At 59.1% G+C, this 20,974-nt stretch overlaps 1 protein-coding gene across 1 annotated transcript in view; it reads left to right on the plus strand.

Annotated features, from left to right (window-relative positions):
* The window catches only part of LRP5 (low density lipoprotein receptor-related protein 5), a 63,475-nt gene that overhangs the window by 18,608 nt on the left and 23,893 nt on the right, over positions 1 to 20,974 (plus strand). The window contains exons 5-10 of the mRNA XM_014538128.1: positions 485 to 623; positions 12,547 to 12,943; positions 14,117 to 14,288; positions 16,497 to 16,713; positions 18,510 to 18,799; positions 20,430 to 20,656. Coding sequence (XP_014393614.1) covers positions 485 to 623; positions 12,547 to 12,943; positions 14,117 to 14,288; positions 16,497 to 16,713; positions 18,510 to 18,799; positions 20,430 to 20,656 — 1,442 coding nt within the window. The remainder of the gene's footprint in view (positions 1 to 484; positions 624 to 12,546; positions 12,944 to 14,116; positions 14,289 to 16,496; positions 16,714 to 18,509; positions 18,800 to 20,429; positions 20,657 to 20,974) is intronic.

Consider the following 20,974-nt stretch of genomic DNA (forward strand, 5'->3'; position numbering starts at 1 on the left):
ATCCTCGGGCTAGTGGGGAAAAAGGGGATGCTTGCTAGAGCAGAGGGAGATGTGCAGAGTGCAGGGGTGGGCTGGGAAGCAGCCTGGTTGGGGCCCCCCTGCAGGGCTAGTGTAGGGCCTATTCCAGAGGTCCCCGCCATGACCATATAGGCAGGTTCTGAGATCCTGCCAGGGAAGGCTGAAGGTGGCCTTCCTGGAGGAGGTGTCCTTTGTGGGGCCCTGCAGGAGACGAGGGCCTCTTGTGGAAGATTGGGGGCGGGAAGATGCCCACACTTGGGCCGGGAGGGAGGCTGGGAGAAATGGGAGGAGTTGGCAGGGCTGATGGCCGGGCGTGGTGGGAGTCAGCGGGGAGGCGGGATGGGGTGCCGTGGTGACCCCCGATGCCCCAGGAGGATGGCGATGGGGCAGAGGGACACACTGGGGCTCCCAGGGCATGGGAGGTCGGGGGCCCTGTTCTGGAACTTTCTCTCACCTGGCCCCGTTTCCCCCAGTCCACACGCAGTGTGAGGAGGACAACGGGGGCTGCTCCCACCTCTGCCTGCTGTCCCCGCGGGAGCCTTTCTACACGTGCGCCTGCCCCACCGGCGTGCAGCTGCAGGACAACGGCAAGACGTGCAAGGCAGGTGAGACGCGTGGCGCTGGCTGCGCCGCCCTGGCAGGAGCGGTCTCCCCCGTCCGTCCGTCCGTCCCGGTGGGGTCGTCCTGTGATGACCCCCGGGGAAGGTCGGTGGAGAGCAGGTTCCTGATGGGACCTTCACGCCCCGGTTCCCTTGGTTTCTCCCACACACCGTGTCTTTCCTTGGCTTTTAGGTATTTCACCACCTTTTTATTCGCCCCCTTAATTTCCAGGCACTCGGTGCTCCGAGGGCTCAGACGCCGACTGTTTTTCTGGAAGGGCCCCCTGCTCTGTGGTGGTGTCTGAGCCTCGGGACTGCAGGTGGCAGCCCCGGCGAGCTCCTCTGGAAGTGGGCGTCCCTTGGAACCTGCTTCCCTGTTGGGTGTTTCCCTTCTGTCTGTTTTTGCTGTTTCTGACTCGTGCTGCGGGGAGAGGGCCGGCTTGGGCCTGGCCCTGGCCCTGGACTAAGAGGGATCTGCATCTGGTGTTGATTGGTGATGCCTGGCTGAGCCCTGTGTTGGATCGGCTTGTGATGTCTGCTCTGGGAGAGGGAGGGGTGGCTGGCGGCAGGCTCGGTCGCCATCTCCGCCCACTCGGGGTGTTTGGGGCCAGGCTGCATGTGGGCATCTGGGGAAGGAGTGGGGGGTGGACACGACTCCCTCCCAGAAGGTGGATTGTGCAGGCGCCTGGCCCGGTGGGGACGCGTGCAGGTAGTTTTTGTTAAGGGGCTCGTGAGGCTCCCGCGTGCACCAGAATTCCAGGAATGTCTCAGGATTTGCAGCGGGGACCTTGGGCGTGACTTAGGTGCCTGGGACCCGCTTTGGGTGTCTGCTTCATGGAGTTGAAATGAAAATTTGTGAGAATTCTATTTTTTCCTGACTTTGAGTGAATGAAAGCCAGCCTTATATAGGGGGTCGGTGCCTTCGCCAAGAAAAGGGCTGAGGTGGTGGTGATGCTCGGACCCGGGAAATGGGTATGGCCTCCAGCAGTGTGCAGGCGTCCCCCTCATAGGGGAGGGTGGAATGGGGGCGGGCCCTCTGGCTGCCGAGCGCAGGTGGAGGTGGAGTGGGGCTGGTCGTGTCAGCCATTCCTCGCCTGTGAGATGGGAGCGCAGAGGACTCCCCTCCGCATGGGGGTGGAGGGGTGGGGAGGCGGCGGTCAGAGGAGAGGCTGCTGTCCAGGATGCCTGTGTGGACAGGACGTGGGGTCCACGTGGACCGAGCGTGAGACTCGGATCCCTTCCTTTGGGCTCAGGGGTGCATTGTCTCAGGTCCCCCAGCCCCTCCTGGTGAGTGGCCCTGGTGAGGGTCCTGAGGTTTGAGACGAGGAAGGAAGTCACACCAAGCGGCCCCAGGTTTGCAGGGGCTTGGGGGACTCGGGGGGACCCAGTGACTCTTGTCCCTGGAAACCAGCATGCAAGGAGCCCTTGGGGGCTGGCCCCGATCTCAGCGCCTGCCGCCTCCCGCTCGGCCTCCCCGCCCCCTCCTCCCCTCCGAAGCCGCTCCGCTGAGGCGCCCAGCTGGCTTCGGTTTCCCCCATGTTTTTCCAATTATGTGGAATGGGCTAAAAACAGCAGTAGCGGGGCCTTATTTGGGAGTTACCACCCGTCCGAGGAGGCCTGCTGATTCCCTCGCTCCAGCCTCTCAGCGGCCGGCTTTGTGGGACGTGCCCCTGTTGTTTTGACTTTTGTCCCCACACATTCCTCATCGCTGGGGGCTTCTGGGCAGTACACCCCCCTTCCCCCCCCCCCTGCTCTGGGCCTGAACGACCTGGGTAGGTGGCTCACGGGAGTGTCCAGGCCCTGGGGCTTCACCGCCCAGGGTGGCTGGGCTGTGCCAGGGCGGGTTCTCGGTCCCCCACCCAGACCGTGGGCTGTCGGGCAGGCGGGCGGCTGCGACGCCGTGATTTACGGGTCCGCCTGCCCCACCTCGCCAAGAAGTAGTTTTAACAGATGTTCGCAGGGACAGGAAACAAAAAGACGGCGGGGATGTGGCCGGCCGAGGCGGGGCGGGGGGAACAGAGGCGTCACTGTTGGGTCTGAGGGGCAGACTGACAACTGGCCGACGTCTCAAAGCCCCTCACATCCATCCGTCTGTCCGGGCGGATTAAGCCGAGGCTCGGGGCTGAGGAATAAGGGGCGCATTTGTTCCCAGTCTGGCTGTCTTGTCACTTATCAGGGAAGTGGGTCAAAGGGAAGAGAAAGGAGGCCCTTGTGGCCCCCGCCACCGCCACCCGCGCCGTGATTGGCGTTGACTCTGCAGACGGAAGACAGCTGCTGTTCTCGGCCGTGGACCGTGAATTTTTCAGTGAATTTTTAATGGCAGGAAAGTGAGATTGCACAGTCCCAGGAAATGGGATGACAAGGCCGAGCACTGACTTTTATTTTGTTGGAAATCGAGGCATAGCTTGCAGACAGTAACGCGTGCAGATTCTAAGTGTGCGTCTGGTTTGCTTTGACAGTTGTAAAAACCACTGCCCAAGCTGATACAGAACCTCCCCGCTACCCAGAACCCCTCCCCGCCCCACAGCACAGCCGCTGTCCTGGCTTCTAGCACCAGATTAGCCTGTTCCGGAACGTTTTAGAAATGGAACCACACAGCACATGCTCTTTATGTCAGAGCCTGAAGACCAACGTTTACGTCGAATAAAAGCGGAGAGGAGAGCATGCCCTATTCTTGGAAACAGAAGACTGTCGTCCTGGGCTGTGGGATGCGACCCAATAGCCCTTTCCTTTCTGGTCCGGCTCGCTCGCTGCAGCCACCCCAACACTGGCCCTGTCTCCCCAGCCTGCCCGGGATCCCCCGTGCTCCGGCAGCCCCAGCCCAGCCCCAGCCTGGCCCCAGGTGGCCCCGGGGCTCAGATGTCTCCCCTCGCTTTGGAGTTAAGTTCTGGGCTTCTAGAGTCCAAGTCCTGGCAGAGCCCCAGGCTGCCCAGAGGAAGTCCCACCTGCCCAGCCCCGCCGGGTCGCGTGCCCCTGATACTCGCCCTGGATTGGGTGACGGCTGCCCGTTCCCTGCCTGGGTTCCTCTGAGCGTGGCCCTGTGCCTCTGCCCGTGCAAGTTCGCGTGCCCTGGGGTGGTGCGCAGAGCGCCCCTGTTGAGCTGGGCTGATGCCTTGGGCTGCCGGCTTGTCATCAGAGAGAGACTAGGAGGGTCTTTTCCACCCGTGACCTCCTGTTCCCATAGAGGTGGGTTGTTCGCTCCTTCCATCCCACCCTCTGAGTGCCCGGCTCTCTGCCTGGCTCTCTTGCTGTGCCTGCTGCCCAGAGCACCCTTCCCCTTGGCGATCAGCTGCCTCCTGCACACCCCCTACTGGGGATGTGCCCGCAACCAAGGTACATGCCCCTGACCAGAATCGAACCTGGGACCCTTCAGTCCACAGGCCGACGCTCTATCCACTGAGCCAAACCAGTTAGGGCCAGACCTTCATTTAGGCACCCCAGCTCCTCTGGGAAGGAGGGAGGGGTACTGGCTTCCCTGGGACCAACGTCAGGACCAGGAAGGTGCTGGGAAAGATGGTTCGCCACCTCTAAGAGTGCCTGTAGCGCGGGAACAACCTGGCTGACTGTGCCAAGAGGGGCCTTTCCTTCTCCCGCCTTGCTAACCCGAGGGACATGATTTGGTGGGAATCCGGGCGTCTGAGTGTGGCCTCGGCTCTGCACGGAGTGGCTGTCACCCCAGTGAAATGCAGAATCTTCGGGTCTCGTTGAGGGTCAAACACGGTCATGTCTCTGAGGGCGCCTTATAAACTGTGAAGTGCGGTGCCCTTGCATTGAGCCGTGTGAACCGCTGAGGCTCAGCCACCTTTGGGCCTGGGAGGTGGCATTGTCATAAGGTTCAGCCGATCCGAGATTTGGACGGACACCACGGGGTGGGTTGGGTGGTAGCAGTCCTATTCTTGAGCCTGCTGGGCCGGCACACTGCTGAGCCCTGGACTTGTCTGTACCCCACCCCGTGCCTTACACTGCCTGGGCCCCAAGGGCAGAGGGCCGTGTCCATGCGCCCAGCCAGGCTGTCTCACGGAGGACAGAGGGGATTATCAGGAGGGGCGTCCCTGCTGTTTGTGGAACGGCACGGGTGCCTGGCTCAGAAAGGCACTGGGACGGCTTCTTAAAGACCCGCGCCACGTGCCGGAGCGGTGGGACGCAGCCTCCTCCCCACCTAGGTCACTGCCTGTTCTCAAGCCCCACACACCCACGGTCCTGAGTTTCAGGGCCGCCCATCTTTGTGTGTGTGTGTTTTTTAAAAAATATATTTGTGCCCTAACCAGTTTGGCTCAGAGGATAGAGCATCAGCCTGCGGACTGAAGGGGCCCCGGGTCGATTCCGGTCAAGGGCATGTACCTTGGTTGCGGGCACGTCCCCAGTGGGAGGTGTGCAGGAGGCAGCTGATCGATGTTTCTCTCTCATCGATGTTTCTAACTCTATCCCTCTCCGTTCCTCTCTGTAAAAAATCAATAAAATATATTTAAAAGAAATATATATTTGTATTGATTTTAGAGAGGAAGGGAGAGGGAGAGAGGGATAGAAACATCCATGATCAGAGAGAGAATCATTGATCTGCTGCTTCCTGCACTGGGGATCGTGCCCCCAACCCGAGTTTGTGTCCTGACTGGGAATCGAGCCGTGACCTCCTGGTTCATAAGTCTGTGCTCAACCACTGAGCTGCGCTGACCGGGCAGGGCCACCCATCTTTAATTTGCCCAACAAACCGCCTTTGCTCATATGTCTCTGTCTCTCTGTTGAGCCCGTCGCTGCCCGGGGCATGAGCCTTCAGTGTGCAACTCTCCCCTTGTGTGCAGAGAACATGGCGGGCCTGGTCCCCCAGCGTGAGGACCGTGTGCTGGGGCTGTGGCCTTGGGCTGCCGGGCACAAGGGCTTGTCAGGGGACCCTCCCCACCTTGCTAGGGGGCCTTATCCATACCTGGGTTTTATCTGTGAGGGAGCAGAAGTCAGGGTGCTTGCTCCAGGTCACTCAGAGAGGAAGTGGGGATGGGGCTGAAGTCAGGTGCCACCGTGTGGTGAGCAGCCCCAGGCGGCGGGGAAGAGCAGGTGGTGGAGGACCACGTCGGGGGCCGACACCCGGAGACGGGAGGAAGGGCCGGCTGCAGGGGGGTCCCCAGGCTGGCACTGACCTTGCTGCTCTCTGGCTGCCCCAGGCCTCTGGGCAGAGGAGCGACCCCCGTTTTAGAGCTGGGCCGGCGGTGCCCCTGCCGCTCCTGGCAGCTGCAGCCTCATCTCCGGGAGCCTGGGGTGGGCCAGGCGGGTGGACAGCTGCTCGGGCCTCAGGTTTCCAGTGGAGCCAGCGCCCGGCCCGGCCACTTCCTCTGTGCCTTGTGACCCTGTGGTCACTCGGCACGGTTTCCTGGGCCAGGATGCTGGGCTGCGGTTTTAGCTTTTGTCCAACCACTTACCCCAGGGGGGCAGTGGAGAAACTCAATCAATTGCTAAAAAACAAAAATAAGCCGGCCGCCTGCCTGCTGTGAAGCTGTTTATGGCCTTCGACTCTGCAGAGTGGACGGCAGCCTGGGCTGGGGCCCGGCTGTTTCCACGCGGCTTCAGGCCCGGGAGGTGGCCCAAGTCGGCTCTGCCTGCTGTGGGGCAGCTGAAGGGAGCCTGGCCTGGGAGCAGGCCTGGCAGGGGTGTCCGGGAGGCGAGGGAGGCTGTTCTCTGCATCCATCCCCAGCATGGGGTGGTACTGACCTCTGGGGGGGCCCGTCCTTGGGCCATGACCTTGGAGCTGCAGTCGTTCATCGGGGACCTGTGGTGATGTCCACTCTGCCTGCTGGGTGATGGGTGGGGGGGGGGGGTCCTTCCACTTCCATCTGGGCTGCTGTGGTCAGTCCTTATTCTGCTCATCACAAAACCCCTTTTCCCACATTGGGGTGTGGAGATTAACCGAGACGACCTCTCAGTTCCCCCGCTCTGGCCGACCTGCTAGCAGGCTCTCCTCCTAGGCTGTGGGGACCTTCGGCTTCCCCTCCCCGTTCCTCCCTCCTCCTGTTGCTCTTTTCTCCCACGCGGCTCAGAACATGAGGCCACGTAAATCGTCCCCGAGTGGCAGTTTAATGCAGGCCTGGGTCATTCGTTCCCGCGTCGCCCGGGGGGACCCGCCAGGTCCGACCGGCCTGCCCGCTAGACCTCCAGATCCTCGAGGGATAAACGCGTGCACCCACCCGTGTTTTAAAAGTCTTGGTGTTTTCTTGTTATAAAGTAACATTTGTTTTCACTGTAGAAAGGAAAACATCATAAAAAATAATGGCGAGAATAAAATCCACCCATCACTTTGCCACCCAGAAATCGCTGCTCCGAGTGTTCTGCTGCGTTTCTCGTTCATCCTTTCCTGCGGGATTTGTCCAGATCTGGTTCTGCGGGATTTGTTCACATCGCGAGTGTGGCGTCCTGTCTGACTTCCCCGTTGACCGTTTCACGAGCGCTTCCTGCGCGGGCCTGCTCCAGAGCGTATGCTCGGCGCCTGCGCGGCGCCCTCAGCCCGGGGCCTGCTGTCACCTGACGCCGTGTGTGGTGGGACAGTTAGACTGTTCGCAGGCTCTTTGCTTTGGTTTGGGTTTTGCTGTTTTCGTGCAGAGATGACAGTGGTGCTCGGCGCCTGCGCGGCGCCCTCAGCCCTGCTGTCTCCTGACGCCGTGTGTTGTGGGACAGTTAGACTGTTCGCAGGCTCTTTGCTTCGGTTTGGGTTTTGCTGTTTTCGTGCAGAGATGACAGTGACTCTGCTGACCAAGAAGCAGTGACCAGGATCCACGTGCGCCTCGGGCTGGGTTCTCAGGGGGGTGCTCGCTGGGTGAGAGGGTCCCTGAGCCGCGTTGCGGTCCAGGGCGCGTGTGTGCGTGCTGTCGGTCCCCTGGGAGGCGGGGGCATGTGGTACCCACAGTGAGAGCAGAGCGAGCCTCTCCACCCCGAGGTGGCAGCTGTGGGCCTCTCCTGTTTGCATTTCTCCGAGAGGTGCCTCATTGCTCACGTTTACCTCCTGTGTTGTTTCTCCCGTTAGTTTGTGTTTATGGTCTTCGCCTGAGCATTGCTGGGGGTTGGGTGGTTTTCTTATTGACTTACCTGCCTTTAATTAAAAAAATTAATAGACTCTAATTTTGAAGCAGCTTGAGGTTTACAGGAAAATAGAGGGAAGTGTATGGGCGATTTCTCTGAATCCAGTCTCCCTCTCACACAGTTCCCGTCACTAGAATTTACACTCTGCTATTGTGAAGTCATGTACTTTTCACACGAGGGTGAGCAAACCGCCTGTGGGCAGAAGGCTCGCTGCCTGTTTCTGTGCAGCCTGGGAGTTAAGATGGTTTTGACGTTAGAATCCCAGGGAGAAGGTTTTGTGACGTGGGACACGATGGGACATTCACATTCCGTGTCCACAGAGGACGGTTCACACTTCCGCTTACACATCGCCTGTGGCGGCGTCGGGCCGCAGTGAAAGCGATGGGTGCCTGTGGCAGAGACAGTCGAGGCCCAGGATCATCTCCTGTCCTTTGCAGAGAACACGTTCGGGCTTTGCTGGAGGCGAGAGGGAGGGCCTGGGCCGGCCAGAGATGACACAGCGGACACATGCTCAGGCTTCCTGCCGGGCGCTCGTCTCAGGGTTGCGTGTTGCCCTGCGGCTGGGCTCCTGCAGTGTGCGCAGCGTGCTGTGTGTGCCAGGCGTCCTCAAAGACAGGGCTGCGCCCAGAGCTGTCCTGGGAGAGCTGTGGCCTGTGTGACAACTCAAACCCTCGGTGGGCCCCGGCCTCCTTGCTGAGATCGGCCTGATGCGGGGCGTTGATAGGTCAGTGCCCGTCCTGCCCCCGCCCCCCCGCCTCCCCCCCAGCTGCAGGTGGACTGCTGCTCGGCCTCCGTGCTGTTGCCCAGGCTGTTGCTTTTGCCCGGAGTTCCCTCCCTTGGAGCTTCCGCGAAACCTTTCCTTTCACACTCTGCTCCCCGCCTGGTGTGGGTTGGATTGTGTCCCCCCAGGAACCTGTGAAGGTGACCTGGCTTGGAAAGAGGGTCTTTTCAGATGCAACCCAGTTAAGATCGTCACACGGGGTGAGGGTGGGCCCTCAGCCCCGTGGCTGGTGACCTTGTAAGGGGGAAACGTAGACACAGACACGTGGGGAGGAGGCCGCGTGCAGACGGAGGCAGAGAGGAGTGAGGCAGCCGCGAGCCCCAAGTGGAGCGGCAGGGTGGCCGGCGACCCCCCGAAGCTGGAAGAGGCGGGAGGGACCCTCCCCTGGAGCCTGCGGAGAGCACGGCCTGCCAGACCTTGATGTTTGACTTCCGGTTTCCAGACTGTGAGGGAGTCCGTTTCCGCTGGTATAAGTCCCCTAGTTTGTGGCCGTGTGTTACAGCCGCCCCTCTCTGTGTCTCACCTTGTCTGTGATCCCAGGCTTGGCACAGGGATGGCGCCTGGGGTGGAGGGCGCTTGGCAGGGAGTGTGTGTGTGTGTGGGGGATGACATCAGGCCACCCCTCAGGTCTGAACACCCTCTGCCAGGAAGGCCATGTCCGACCCGGCCTGTGCCCTGCGGCCCGGGCTTGGTCCTGAGGCCGAGATGCTGCCTTCTTGCCTGGGGGTGTGTGTGCAGGGAGGAAGGGGCGCGGTCAGGAGCCCCCCCAAAGAGGAGGCTCCAGGGACTGCTGCCCAGCCAGGGAGGGGAGGTTTCACTTTCCTTGGCAGCGCTGTGAGGCCGGCTATTTGTTTAGACAACCCCAAGGAAAGCCATTTGGCCAAACTGTTAGTTTCTAAACAGTTCACTTCCCTGGTGTTTAAACAAACTCCTACCCAGGCTTCGTGTCTGGTCCCAGGGAGGGGGTCGGCCTCTCCGCCTTATGGCCGGCACCGTGCCCCGCACCCACCCCCAGGTGGCCCAAGGCCAGGCTGCTGCTCTGACCTCGCTGCGGACAACCTTTGGGGATTACCTGTGGGCAGCAGCCTTGGTGAGTGGCCTCAGGGCCCAGGCCAGTGGCTCTGTCTGCGCCCACACTGGCCTGGCCCTGGACAGAGTGCCCTGCTACCTCCCTGCTGGGCACGGTCTGGGCCTCCTCAGACCATCAGGCAAACGGGCTGAGCTGCGACTCCCTCCCTGGTTCCCTCCTGGTATCGGGGTCTCTGCAATTTTCTCATTTTCTAGGCAAAGCTCAAATAAGAACCTCAAAGGCTCTGCAGCCGAAGGGGTGTGGGAGACCCCCCTTTGGAGTCAATTAACACCCACTAATGTTTCCCGGCATTTAATCACCACCTCTGCCGCAGAGGCTTCTTTCTAAGGGACACTGATAGTGGGGTTCCCTGATGGGGGGTGCTCCAGGCTTTGTGTTGACCTGGAACTGGAGGGCTGGGGCTGGGCACACTTAGCCCCTGCTGGCTCTGTGCCTTTTGGGCACACTGCCTGAATCTGCCAAAGGCCGCAGCCACACGGATCCCAGAAGCTCTTGCAACTGGAGGCCAACCCCCCGGTCTCAACTGTCCCCGTGCCCCAGCTTTCCTTCCTGGCACTGATTCACTTGTGGTCTCTGCCCTGGGACCCCAGGGACACCAGGGGGCTGATCCGTTTTTTCCACCCCCATCGCCAGCACCTGGTCCAGGACCTGGCTGAAAGTAGCCGCCCTCAAAAGTCTTGGTGGGGTGGCCGAGCCGGCTGGGCAGCTGGCGTGTGCCAGCTTCAGGAACAGAGTGCTCGTGGGCCCTGACTTTCCCACTGGCTGCTGGGTGCTTGGGCGGGGACCCTGACCTCTCTGTGCATCAGTTCTTCATCGGTAAAAGGGGGCTTAATCGGGTTGGTGTGAGGTTGTTGCTATTTTAGGTGATTGTGTCTGGAGGATCATGGGAACAGGGATAGGCAAAACAGGCTCAAAATGTGTTTTGGGGCCAAGTGTCGGTTTCCATCGGGCCCAGTGTTTTCTGTGGGGTTGTGGTTGAAGTGCTACTTGAGGTCAAGTGGGGTTTGACATCCACTCTTACGTCCTGCGCAGTGAGGCTGCCCGACCTTCCCTTGGGAGCCCGACAACCTCTTCGGAAAGTTTTGCAGATGCCCTCTGGGGCAGGGCTCTTCCTGGTCGTGCCCTGGGGGGCTTCTCCTCCCCCCCCCCCCCCCCCCCCCCGCCATGGCAGATGAAGCCAGACCCTTCTGTGGAGTAAGGTCTCCTTGATGTCAGGGCTAGACAGGGTCGGGCTGATTCTTCACTCTAAATGAGGAAACCAAGGCCCAGAGAGGTTTAGGGACCTGCCCACAGTCACACAGCAGAGGCAGTGCGGGAGGTTTCTGCCCTGAATTCTCCCTGCTTGTCCTAGGATGTTGGCACTTGCTCTGAGCCTGGCCTTGTGCTGGGGCTGCGGAGAGCGAGGGGGCAGAATCCCCATGGGTGGTGCCCAAGCAGAGGGGCCGACAGTGCGTGACAGTGCGTGAGTGAGGTCAGCCCATGCACTGGGGAGGTGAGGCGGGAATGGCTTTTAGGGGAGGAGGAGGCCTGTGACCGGGGCCTTTAAGGACAGGTCAGATGTCAACAGAACATTTTGGGAATGGAGCCCAGAGGAAGACAGTCTGTTGAAATTCAGAATTCCCTCCTCTTCCTCCAACACACATCAAATCTGAGCCTGCATGACCCCCTCTAACTAAATCTGGACTTGGATCTCGGAAGTGTCTGGTGTCGTCGCGCACTTGGGGCACCTTCTGAGCCTTGCCGGCCGCCGCCCTTTCCCAAGGCCTGCTCAGTTTGCCTGGTCCTGGGTTCATGAAGCCCGTGGCTGGCACGTGTGCGCCCTCTAGTGGAGGCATCAGATGGTGACCGCTGGGCCTTGAAGCAGGACAAATGCAGGGCACCTGTTGGAGGGCTTGGCCCCTGTGGCCTGAAGCTGTCGTTGAGGTACAGGAGATCCGACCACCAATGGCTTGACCAGGCGCTGAGGAGGCCGGGCAGTTGGCTGTGCCGGGGGGCCTGGGAGCCTGGGTGTGAGGGAGGTGCCGGCGGTCCTGTCCCTGTCTGCATCCTGTCATGCTGTGTGACTTCAGTGGGGTCCCTCCCCATTCTGGGCCTTGCGTCAAACCAGGTAAGTGGCCCCAAAGTACCAGAAGTGGTCTCTGGGCCTCATCTTGGTTCTGTGGATCCTTGAGACGAGAAGGGGCCAGAATGAATGAGTGAGTGATGGCCCAGCTCTGGGTGAGGGCCGCGTGCTGACCCCGCAGTCTCCGGAGGTGTTCAGGTCGGGGTTGGGAGCACCCCAGGGCCCCCGAGTCCACATGAGGCTCCATGTGCCCCTCCTGCTGGGAGTTCTGGTAAACCCCCGCAGGGAGGATCCAGGACAGCACCAGCTGTTAATTCTGCTGGGTGACAAAGAGGAAGCCTGGGGCGCCTGTCCCAGGTGCTCACCCTGGTCCACGAGCGGCCACCTGGGAAGGAATCAGACTGTGCGATGACAGGTGTGGTTGTAGGACTTGAGACTGCCTTGTACTGTGCGCTGATAGGTGTGGTTGTGGTTCGTGAGGCTGCCTTGTGGGGTAGGCAGAGTGTGTGTGGGGGGGTGCTTCAGGGAAGAAGTGGCATTTGAGCTGAGCCACAGAGGGTGAGCGTGTAGAGAAGGTGGGGCCCAATGGGACCACCAGTGGGGTCTGGAGCCCAGTGCCCAGGCAGGACTTATAGTTGGGGCTGGTGAGGCAGCTCTTATGCTGTGCCGTGGTTGACACCAGATGGCTGTGTGGCTTTCAGCTGGTTGCTTAGCCTCTCTGTGCCTCTGTTTTCTCATCTATCATGTGGTGATACAAATAGTGCCAGCCTCGTAGAGCTCCTTAGAGGATGAACTGGTGACTGTGTAGGAAGATCTAGTGATCGTCACCTAACATTACCCTGGGGACCTGCTGAGCCCCTCCCCGGCCGTGCCCACCCCGGGCTCAGTCTCTTGTCCTGCTGCAGGCCTCACCCCACTGCTCGTGTACCCACAGGGGCCGAGGAGGTGCTGCTGCTGGCGCGGCGGACGGACCTGCGGAGGATCTCGCTGGACACGCCAGACTTCACCGACATCGTCCTGCAGGTCGATGATATCCGGCACGCCATCGCCATCGACTACGACCCGCTGGAGGGCTACGTCTACTGGACGGACGATGAGGTGCGGGCCATCCGCAGGGCGTACCTGGACGGGTCGGGGGCGCAGACGCTGGTCAACACCGAGATCAACGACCCCGATGGCATCGCGGTCGACTGGGTGGCCCGAAACCTCTACTGGACGGACACGGGCACGGACCGCATTGAGGTGACGCGCCTCAACGGCACCTCCCGCAAGATCCTGGTGTCCGAGGACCTGGACGAGCCCCGCGCCATCGCGCTGCACCCGATGATGGGGTAAGGCTGGGGGCGGCGGGGCCTCCCTCCCTGGCTGGAGCTGGCAGCCAGGCCAAACGGAAGTTCTGGAACTTCCTCCTGCGTCAGAATCCCCCGAGGAGGGCTCCTTAAGACGCACATGGCTGGGCCTGGTCCCCGAGCTCTGGCTCAGGAGGTCTGGGTGGGATGCATCTGCTGCCCGTCCGGGGACCAGACTTAGAGGAGCTCTGACAGGCTGTTGTGTGTGTGTATAGAAAGCCCTGGAGACCTTGGGTGCGTCATTTCCTCCCCTGGGCTTCAATCTCTGTGTCTGCAAAATGGACCGGTCCCCAGGGTGAGTTCTGGGCTAGTAATGGCAGCAGTAGTGATGGGCGCTGCGGCCCTCACCACGCAGGGGCTGGCCTCTTCTGAGCACATCATGTGCTTCTGTAGATAAGTCTTCTCCTCCCCCCTCACCCTGTGGGGAAGGTTGAACAGTGGAGGAAGCTGAAGGCCAGAGAGGTTAAGGGATTTGCTCAAGGTGAGGCCGGTAGACGGATGCGGCTCTGTGTCAGCTGCCAAGGGCAGGACTGTCCCCCAAGGAAGTGGGCAAGGGTGTGAGGGGCAGGGAGGCAGAGGCGCTCACTGCCGGCCCCAGGGTAGGGACTGTGGCTCGGGGTTGTTCTCCGCTGGGGGTGGGGGAGCAGACTCCAAGGCCCCTCCCAGCTGTGGGTCTCAGGTCCCCGGGGAAATGGGGCCGGGAGTCGGGTGTGTGAGATCCGAGGGCCGGGCACAGCTCAGGCAGGTTGTCCGAGTGCTCACCCTCTTCCTGGAGCTGCCACCGCAGCGTCTAGTTTTGCTTCTCGGGGCCACAGAGAACGTGTCACCTGCTTTGCACACGGGAGCCCCTCAGCTCTTTGGAGAAGGTTCCACTTGGCCTCTTCCTCCCTCTCGGCGCTCAGCCCCCCAACACCCGGGTCCCTCGTCAGGGCGTCTGCTCTCTGTTGGTCCTTCCAGTCCAGGGGCCCCGAGCATGAAGCCCACACCTGGGGCACCCCTGTCCGCTCGGAGTCCCCGGTCCTGCAGACGGGCTCGGCGCCCATCCGTCCCGTTGGCCAGCATTTCCCGAGCTCCTCCCATGTGACGCTCGGGCTCTGTTCTCAGCCCTGGGGATGCAGCAGGGACAGGACAGACAATGTGCTTCTTCTTCCCCAGCCTCATGTACTGGACGGACTGGGGGGAAAACCCCAAAATTGAGTGTGCCAACCTCGACGGGCAGGAGCGGCGCGTCCTGGTGAACACGTCCCTCGGCTGGCCCAACGGCTTGGCCCTGGACCTGCAAGAGGGGAAGCTCTACTGGGGAGACGCCAAGACGGACAAAATTGAGGTGAGCCGTCCCCACGGGTGAGCGTCGGGTCAGGAAGCGGTTCAGTATCGATGTCGGCCCAGCCGACCTTGGGCTCTGAGCTTTTGGCAGAGGCCAAACCTGTCCCTGCCCCCCATGCCCTGCCCCCGGCCCATGTGTGTGTCAGGACCTGGGCTCTGTTCGTTGGGCAAATAGAATCCTCAAAATAATAATTACCACACATTTCTTTTTTAAAAAAAATTTTTTTTTATTGATTTCAGAGTCCCAACCCATGTGTGTGTCAGGACCTGGGCTCTATTCGTTGAGCAAATAGAATCCTCAAAATAATAATTACCACACGTTTCTTTTTTAAAAAAAATATTTTTTATTGATTTCAGAGAGGAAGGGAGAGAGAGAGAAACATCAATGATGAGAGAGAATCATCAATCAGCTGCCTCCTGCACACCCCCCACTGAGGCTCGAGCCCGGACCTGGAATTGAAACGTGACCTCCTGGTTTATAGGCCGACACTCAGTCACAGAGCCACGCCGGCCAGGGCCCACCTAGCGTGTTTCCATCACCTTCTTGTACCTTCCTGTTGGGCCAAAATGGGAACCGGCACCCAGACCGATTCGGGGAGTTAATCCATCACCCGCCATCTGCGTTGACCCTTAAACAACTCGGTTTGAATTGCCTCGGTCCGCTTGTACGCGGGTTGTTTTCAGTAATTTATTTTCTCTTATGATTTTCTTAATAACATTTCTTTCCCTTGGCTTTATTGTAAGAATACAGTCATATAATGCGTATACACAATAAGTGTCAGTCAACTGCGTTGTCGATAAGGCTTCCGGTCAAAGTCGGCTATTAGCAGTTAAGTTTGGGCGGAGTCAGAAGTTATACTCGGATTCTCGACAGCACGGGGGTGGTCGGCGCCCCCCGATCTCCGTGTTGCTCAAGGGTCAACTGTACCGGTGCCCCGAGGGGCCAGGAAGTGGCGCCCAGAGTCCCGTAGGAAATCCGTACAACCTGAGGCCTGCCTTCCAGGTGAGGCGGCCACTCCTCAGCTTGTGGCACAAGGGGATGGTCTAATCTAGGGCTCGCACCTGGGCTGCTCGCAGGACCCACACCTGGGCCCAGGGCCTTCCCGTTCCGATGGAGTGGCCCCAGGTTGGGGTCCAGCTGTTGTTCTTCGCTTGGTTAAGTTCCCCGGGTTAAGCTTCAGGTGGAGAAACTGAGATCCATGGGGTGCAGGGCCCTGCCCATGGGCAGAGCTGAGGGGGGGCCCTGGCGGCTGGCCCTGCTGCTTGGCCAGCGGCTTTGTCCGGAACGTCCAACAACAGAGGACTGAAGCCTTTCTGCCCCGCACGCATTCGCTCTGTCCGGGTGTTTGCCGCCTGCAGAGCGGAGGGCTTTCGCTTTTCTGACGAGCTGGAAGCATCGTCTGTCTGCGGGAGGCCTGCTGAGACCCGCTTTTGATGTGCTTGTCACTTTCATCGGGGCCGGAAAGCCCACGGCTTGGATGTTGCGTTTTTATCGTCTTCCTTTTATCAGAAGCTTCGACACGGTGCCCCGTCGTCAGAATCCCATCCTAGCCGGTGTGTGCGTTCCGGTGGGGTACGCGTTTTGTGTTGGACGGCATTTTTCTCCTCTGTGGCCTTTGTGGTTGGTGCTTTGCATCAGCACAGACGCATGAGCAGGGCTTGGCTTGTGCCTCTCAGAGTAACCGGCGCTGGTGTGCGGGGATGGGGGGCATCCTGGAGCCACAGCTCAGTCAGAACCAGAGCGCCCTCAGCCTCAGCTGGTCCTGACCTGGCGGGAAGCTCGTCCACAGCACCCCAGTAGATAAGTGGGTGACGGTGCCCAGGGCCCGCAGTGCCGCGGTTGTACGGATCTCTGAAACTCAGCTCCGTGTCCGAGTGTGGTCCGGGCTCCCTGTGCTGCCCTGGGCAGGCTTGCTTCCTGTGGAGCCCACCCCTGGGCTGAGACCCGGCCTTGGTACCGGGCAGCCACCCCCAGCTGAGCAGCAGTGGTGGGAGCAGCCACCTGTTTGCCTCACCTGTTCCCAACCACGCTGCCCCTCTCAGCATAGCAGCCGCCCAGAGAGGGGGGCTGCGAGGAGAGGCCCTGACCCGGTCCTCGCTGTGGTGGCCTGGTGAGGTGCGGATGGAGCTGAGGCTCCTCGAGTCGAGCCCGGCCTGTTTCAGGCAGCTCAGGCCTCGGCTGGTTCAGACTCGTGTCTCCGTCCGCCAGGTGATCAACGTCGACGGGACAAAGAGGCGGATGCTCCTGGAGGACAAGCTCCCGCACATTTTCGGGTTCACGCTGCTGGGGGACTTCATCTACTGGACCGACTGGCAGCGGCGGAGCATCGAGCGTGTGCACAAGGTCAAGGCCAGCCGGGACGTCATCATCGACCAGCTGCCCGACCTGATGGGGCTCAAGGCCGTGAACGTGGCCAAGGTCGTCGGTGAGTCTGGTCAGCCTCCAGCCATGGGTCAGCCATGCCAACTGGTGTGCGGAGGAAGCGGCAGGGTTGTGACTGCCCTTTGGTCCACGGGCGGCCCAGTTTGGGGGCATACGTGTCCAGCTGGGAGCCTCACTGTGGTCTGGGCAGGGCAGGAGATGGTGAGCGTATGTGGTTAGGGATGGGTGGGCATGGGGTGGTGTACTGACCGGGATAGTGTCGAGGCAGTGGATATGGACTGGTGCTGCTGGCAGTAACTGTTACAATAATGGCTAACACTTACTGAGCGCCCGCTGTGTGCCTCAGTGCCCAAAGCCACCCTAGATGCTAATTACAATATTGCCCATTCACGCTGGGGAGGCGGAGATAAAGCCACGCAGCTAACGGTGGCCAGTGGCCGGTGGCCGAGCTGGGACTCACGCCTGGGTCTGCCTCCACCTCATCGCCAAGATTTGCAAAAGAGCTCCCTTCATGCAGTTTTGTCTCTTTATCAAAAGGATTCCAAGTGCAGGTCCACAAGCTGCATCGGAGAGAGTAGCGTCCAGGTGGGCTGGGCCAGGATGGGGGCTGCGGGCTCCATGGGGCAGGGGCTCTGCTCCCAGCGGAGGCCCTGTGGCTGGTACAGCACCTGCACATGGTGCTCAGCAGACCTTCGCCCTCAAATACTTACAGTCGGGTGGGCGAGACTCCCCTAAGCTCCCAGGCGGTGGCTCTAGCTGGGATGTTAGAGGAATGCCTGGCTTTAAAATGCAAGGGAGGTCATTGGAGCTTGGAATTTCAGGAGCAGGTGGGGAGTGGGGTTTGCGGGAAGAAGGAATGGCTGAGCAAAGGCCCGGAGGTGAGGCCGTGGGGGCTGACCTTCTGCATCTCAGGGCCTAGTCCCCACCTGCACCCTGAGACAAACGATGGAATCGCACGCTCCCTTTTACCGCCACCTCGTAAGACACACTCGTCACCAATGTGGGTGGTGGGACCACTGTGAGTGATGGTTTAAAAAAACAAAACCCCAGAGATGATTTAAAAAAGATGTATCCACAGGGTGTGATTTAAAGTTGAGAAATTAGACTCATTCCCCCCCTCCCCTTCTCTCTGTCTCATCTCAGGATTTACTGAGAGAGATGGGGAAAAGCATTCTTTTTTTAGCTGAAACACTTGACATTCAGTTAGAGCCAATTTTAACAGCACCCCAGTAGATCAGTGCGACTAACAGGCTGGCCAGAAATGAATGAACATGCTGAGCACCATCTACTTGAGTGAAAAAGAGTGGTGTTTGGCCGTCCTGGGCACATCGGAGTTCTTGATGTCGCCAAGAGAGTCGGTGAATCGGAGGAAGCCTCTGAGTGGGGTCTCAGGCTCCGGTCCGGTCCGAAGGCCAGGAGTCCGGCCCGGGGAGGGACGACTGTCTTGTCATCGCCTTGTGCCATTATTGCGTCCACCCTGGGTCGGAGCTCGGGCCAGGAGGCTAGACCTCCTGGTTCTTGTTCTCGCGGAGCTGCTTCCTAACTTCCTAACTGTGTCACCTTCACTAACCTCTCCACACTTCCGTTTCCTCGACGGAAAACCAGGGATGGGGCTAGCTTCCGCCTCCCAGATCGCTGTGTGCTCAGAGCCAGTCAGCACACGGGGACCCGCTGGGACCCTCGTCGCTGCCTCTCCGGTACCAGGGAAGGCCTGGGCTTCCATCCTCTCCACCCAGGGTCCCCATGTGCGTCTGGTGGAAATAAAGCCACGTGACTGTGGACCGATGGCACGCTCCCTGCCGGGCTGCTGACGTGTAGGGCCTGTGTGTTGCCTTCCAGGGACCAACCCGTGTGCGGACCAGAACGGGGGCTGCAGCCACCTGTGCTTCTTCACCCCCCGCGCCACCAAGTGCGGCTGCCCCATCGGCCTGGAGCTGCTGAGCGACATGAAGACCTGCATCGTCCCCGAGGCCTTCCTCGTGTTCACCAGCAGGGCCACCATCCACAGGATCTCCCTGGAGACCAACAACAACGACGTGGCCATCCCGCTCACGGGCGTCAAGGAGGCCTCCGCGCTGGACTTTGACGTGTCCAACAATCACATCTACTGGACGGACGTCAGCCTGAAGGTACGGTCCGCCAGGTGCCTGCACACAGCTCTCCGGCGAACGCCCTGCCTGCAGGGGGGCTGCCTCAGAGGCTTTTAATTTTTTTAAAAAATTGATTTCAGAGAGAGGAAGGGAGAGAGAAGACATCAAGGATGAGAGAGAATCATTGATCCGCTGCCTCCTACACGCCCCACACTGGGGATGGAGCCCATAACCCAGGCATGTGCCCTGACCAGGAATTGAACAGCGACCTCCTGGTTCATAGGTTGATCCTCAACCACTGACCCACGCCGGTTGGGCAATTTTTTAAAATATTTGTAAGTCGACTCAAGCCAATAAAATACTAGTGAGCCTGTTTTAATAAACTAACCTGAATGACTACAGTGGGCAGATCCAGGAGACCCACAAATGGGCTTTTCTAGAGCGATTGGGTAGCCGAGAGACGTCTGTGACACTGTCCTTAGCATCACCCGCCCCCTCCTTCCCCATGTGCATTTGCTTAGTCAACTCTTCACTCACGTGCAGGTATGAACATCCTGGATAAATACAAGGAAAGCAGGGTTTGGCAGGCTGTCCAAGGGCTGGCCTCCTCCTTTTGCAAATAAAGTTTTATGTGAACATGGCGATGCCCATTTGTTTACGGATTGCCCACGCCTGCCTTTGTGCCACTAGGTTGAACTTTGACAGATCCGTGTGTCCCATGAAGCCTAGAACATTTAGTGCCCTTTACAGAACCAGTTTGCCGCCCCCTATTCTGAAGTACAGTGTTTACAGCCAGAGCCGTTTAACCATCTGTCTTTTATTCTGCCATTTATATGATGTTTCTGAAAGATTGTTCTGATTCTAGAAGTCACCGGGGTTCATTGTAGAAAGAGGGAAATACACAGAAAAGTATAAAGAAGAAAATAAAAGTTACTCATCACCCAACTTAACCATCCCTCCTCACACTTCTGTGTATTTCCTTTAAGGGTTTTTTTTCCTATGATAGTATTTCTCTTAATCACAATCATATGCTACATAGAATTCTGTTTCCTGATCTTTTCCACTTAGCATTTTAAAAGGCATTTATTTTTTTAGCCTTTTATGAACTCTTTAACAGCATAAAAGATTCCACTGCACAGCTATTCCCTACTGTACGTGACCATTCCTTCATTTTATGTGTTTTCTGGTCACTTCCGCTTCTCCCAGCTCTCGGCAACCACAGCGGCAAAGGTTTCGCGTGCAAAGACCCTTCAGTATTTCCAGTAGCTCCCCATCTTTTGTATTTTTGTTCATTCTTTTGGGTACAATTTCAGGAGGAGGATTACTGAGTGGAAAGACACAGCTGTTTTTAAGATTCATGATCTATCTATCTATCTATCTATCTATCTATCTAAAGAGAGAGATAGATGTATAATATGTAATTTACTTATAACTTATTTTGTTTTATAAGTATATAAAATATGTAGTTATAAAACATATATTACATATAAGAATAGCTAAATATTTTTTCTAAAATGTTCATAGTTGACAAGTGTATTTTGAAACTCTCGCATGTTGGTGATCCGGTCACCAATGTGGTGAGCAGCTGCTCCAGGTGGCGGAGCAGCTCATAGTTAAATGTCTGCCTGAACGCTGGTTCCTAACCGTGGCCTCTGTCCCCGCCCCCCAGACCATCAGCCGCGCCTTCCTGAACGGGAGCTCGGTGGAGCACGTGATCGAGTTCGGCCTCGACTACCCGGAAGGCATGGCCGTCGACTGGATGGGCAAGAACCTCTACTGGGCGGACACCGGGACCAACAGGATCGAAGTGGCCCGGCTGGACGGGCAGTTCCGGCAGGTCCTCGTGTGGAGGGACTTGGACAACCCGAGGTCGCTGGCCCTGGACCCCACCAAGGGGTAAGGACTGTTTTGTCGGGCACGTGTGTCCCCGTCCCCCTCCCACCTCTGTGCCCGCCAGCACGGGGATGACCAGAGACCGAGGCGGTGGCTGCCCGGCTGGCTCTCTGTGATGAGAGCGGCACTGACCGCCTCTACCATTGAGGTGGCCGGGGCTGGCTGCACCTTCGGAGATCATGTAGTTTGTTTCATGGGGGAAACTGAGGCCCAGAGCCGAGGACGGAGTGGCAGCCACTGTATCGGGCTGCGCTGGGCGCTTTCATGTGGGTTGTCTCACTGCAGTGCCCAGGAGGCCTGTGGGGGGAGGGGGTGTTTTGT

Source organism: Myotis brandtii, unplaced genomic scaffold, assembly GCF_000412655.1.
Source record: "Myotis brandtii unplaced genomic scaffold, ASM41265v1 scaffold187, whole genome shotgun sequence".
In the NCBI taxonomy this organism is placed as follows: domain Eukaryota; kingdom Metazoa; phylum Chordata; class Mammalia; order Chiroptera; family Vespertilionidae; genus Myotis; species Myotis brandtii.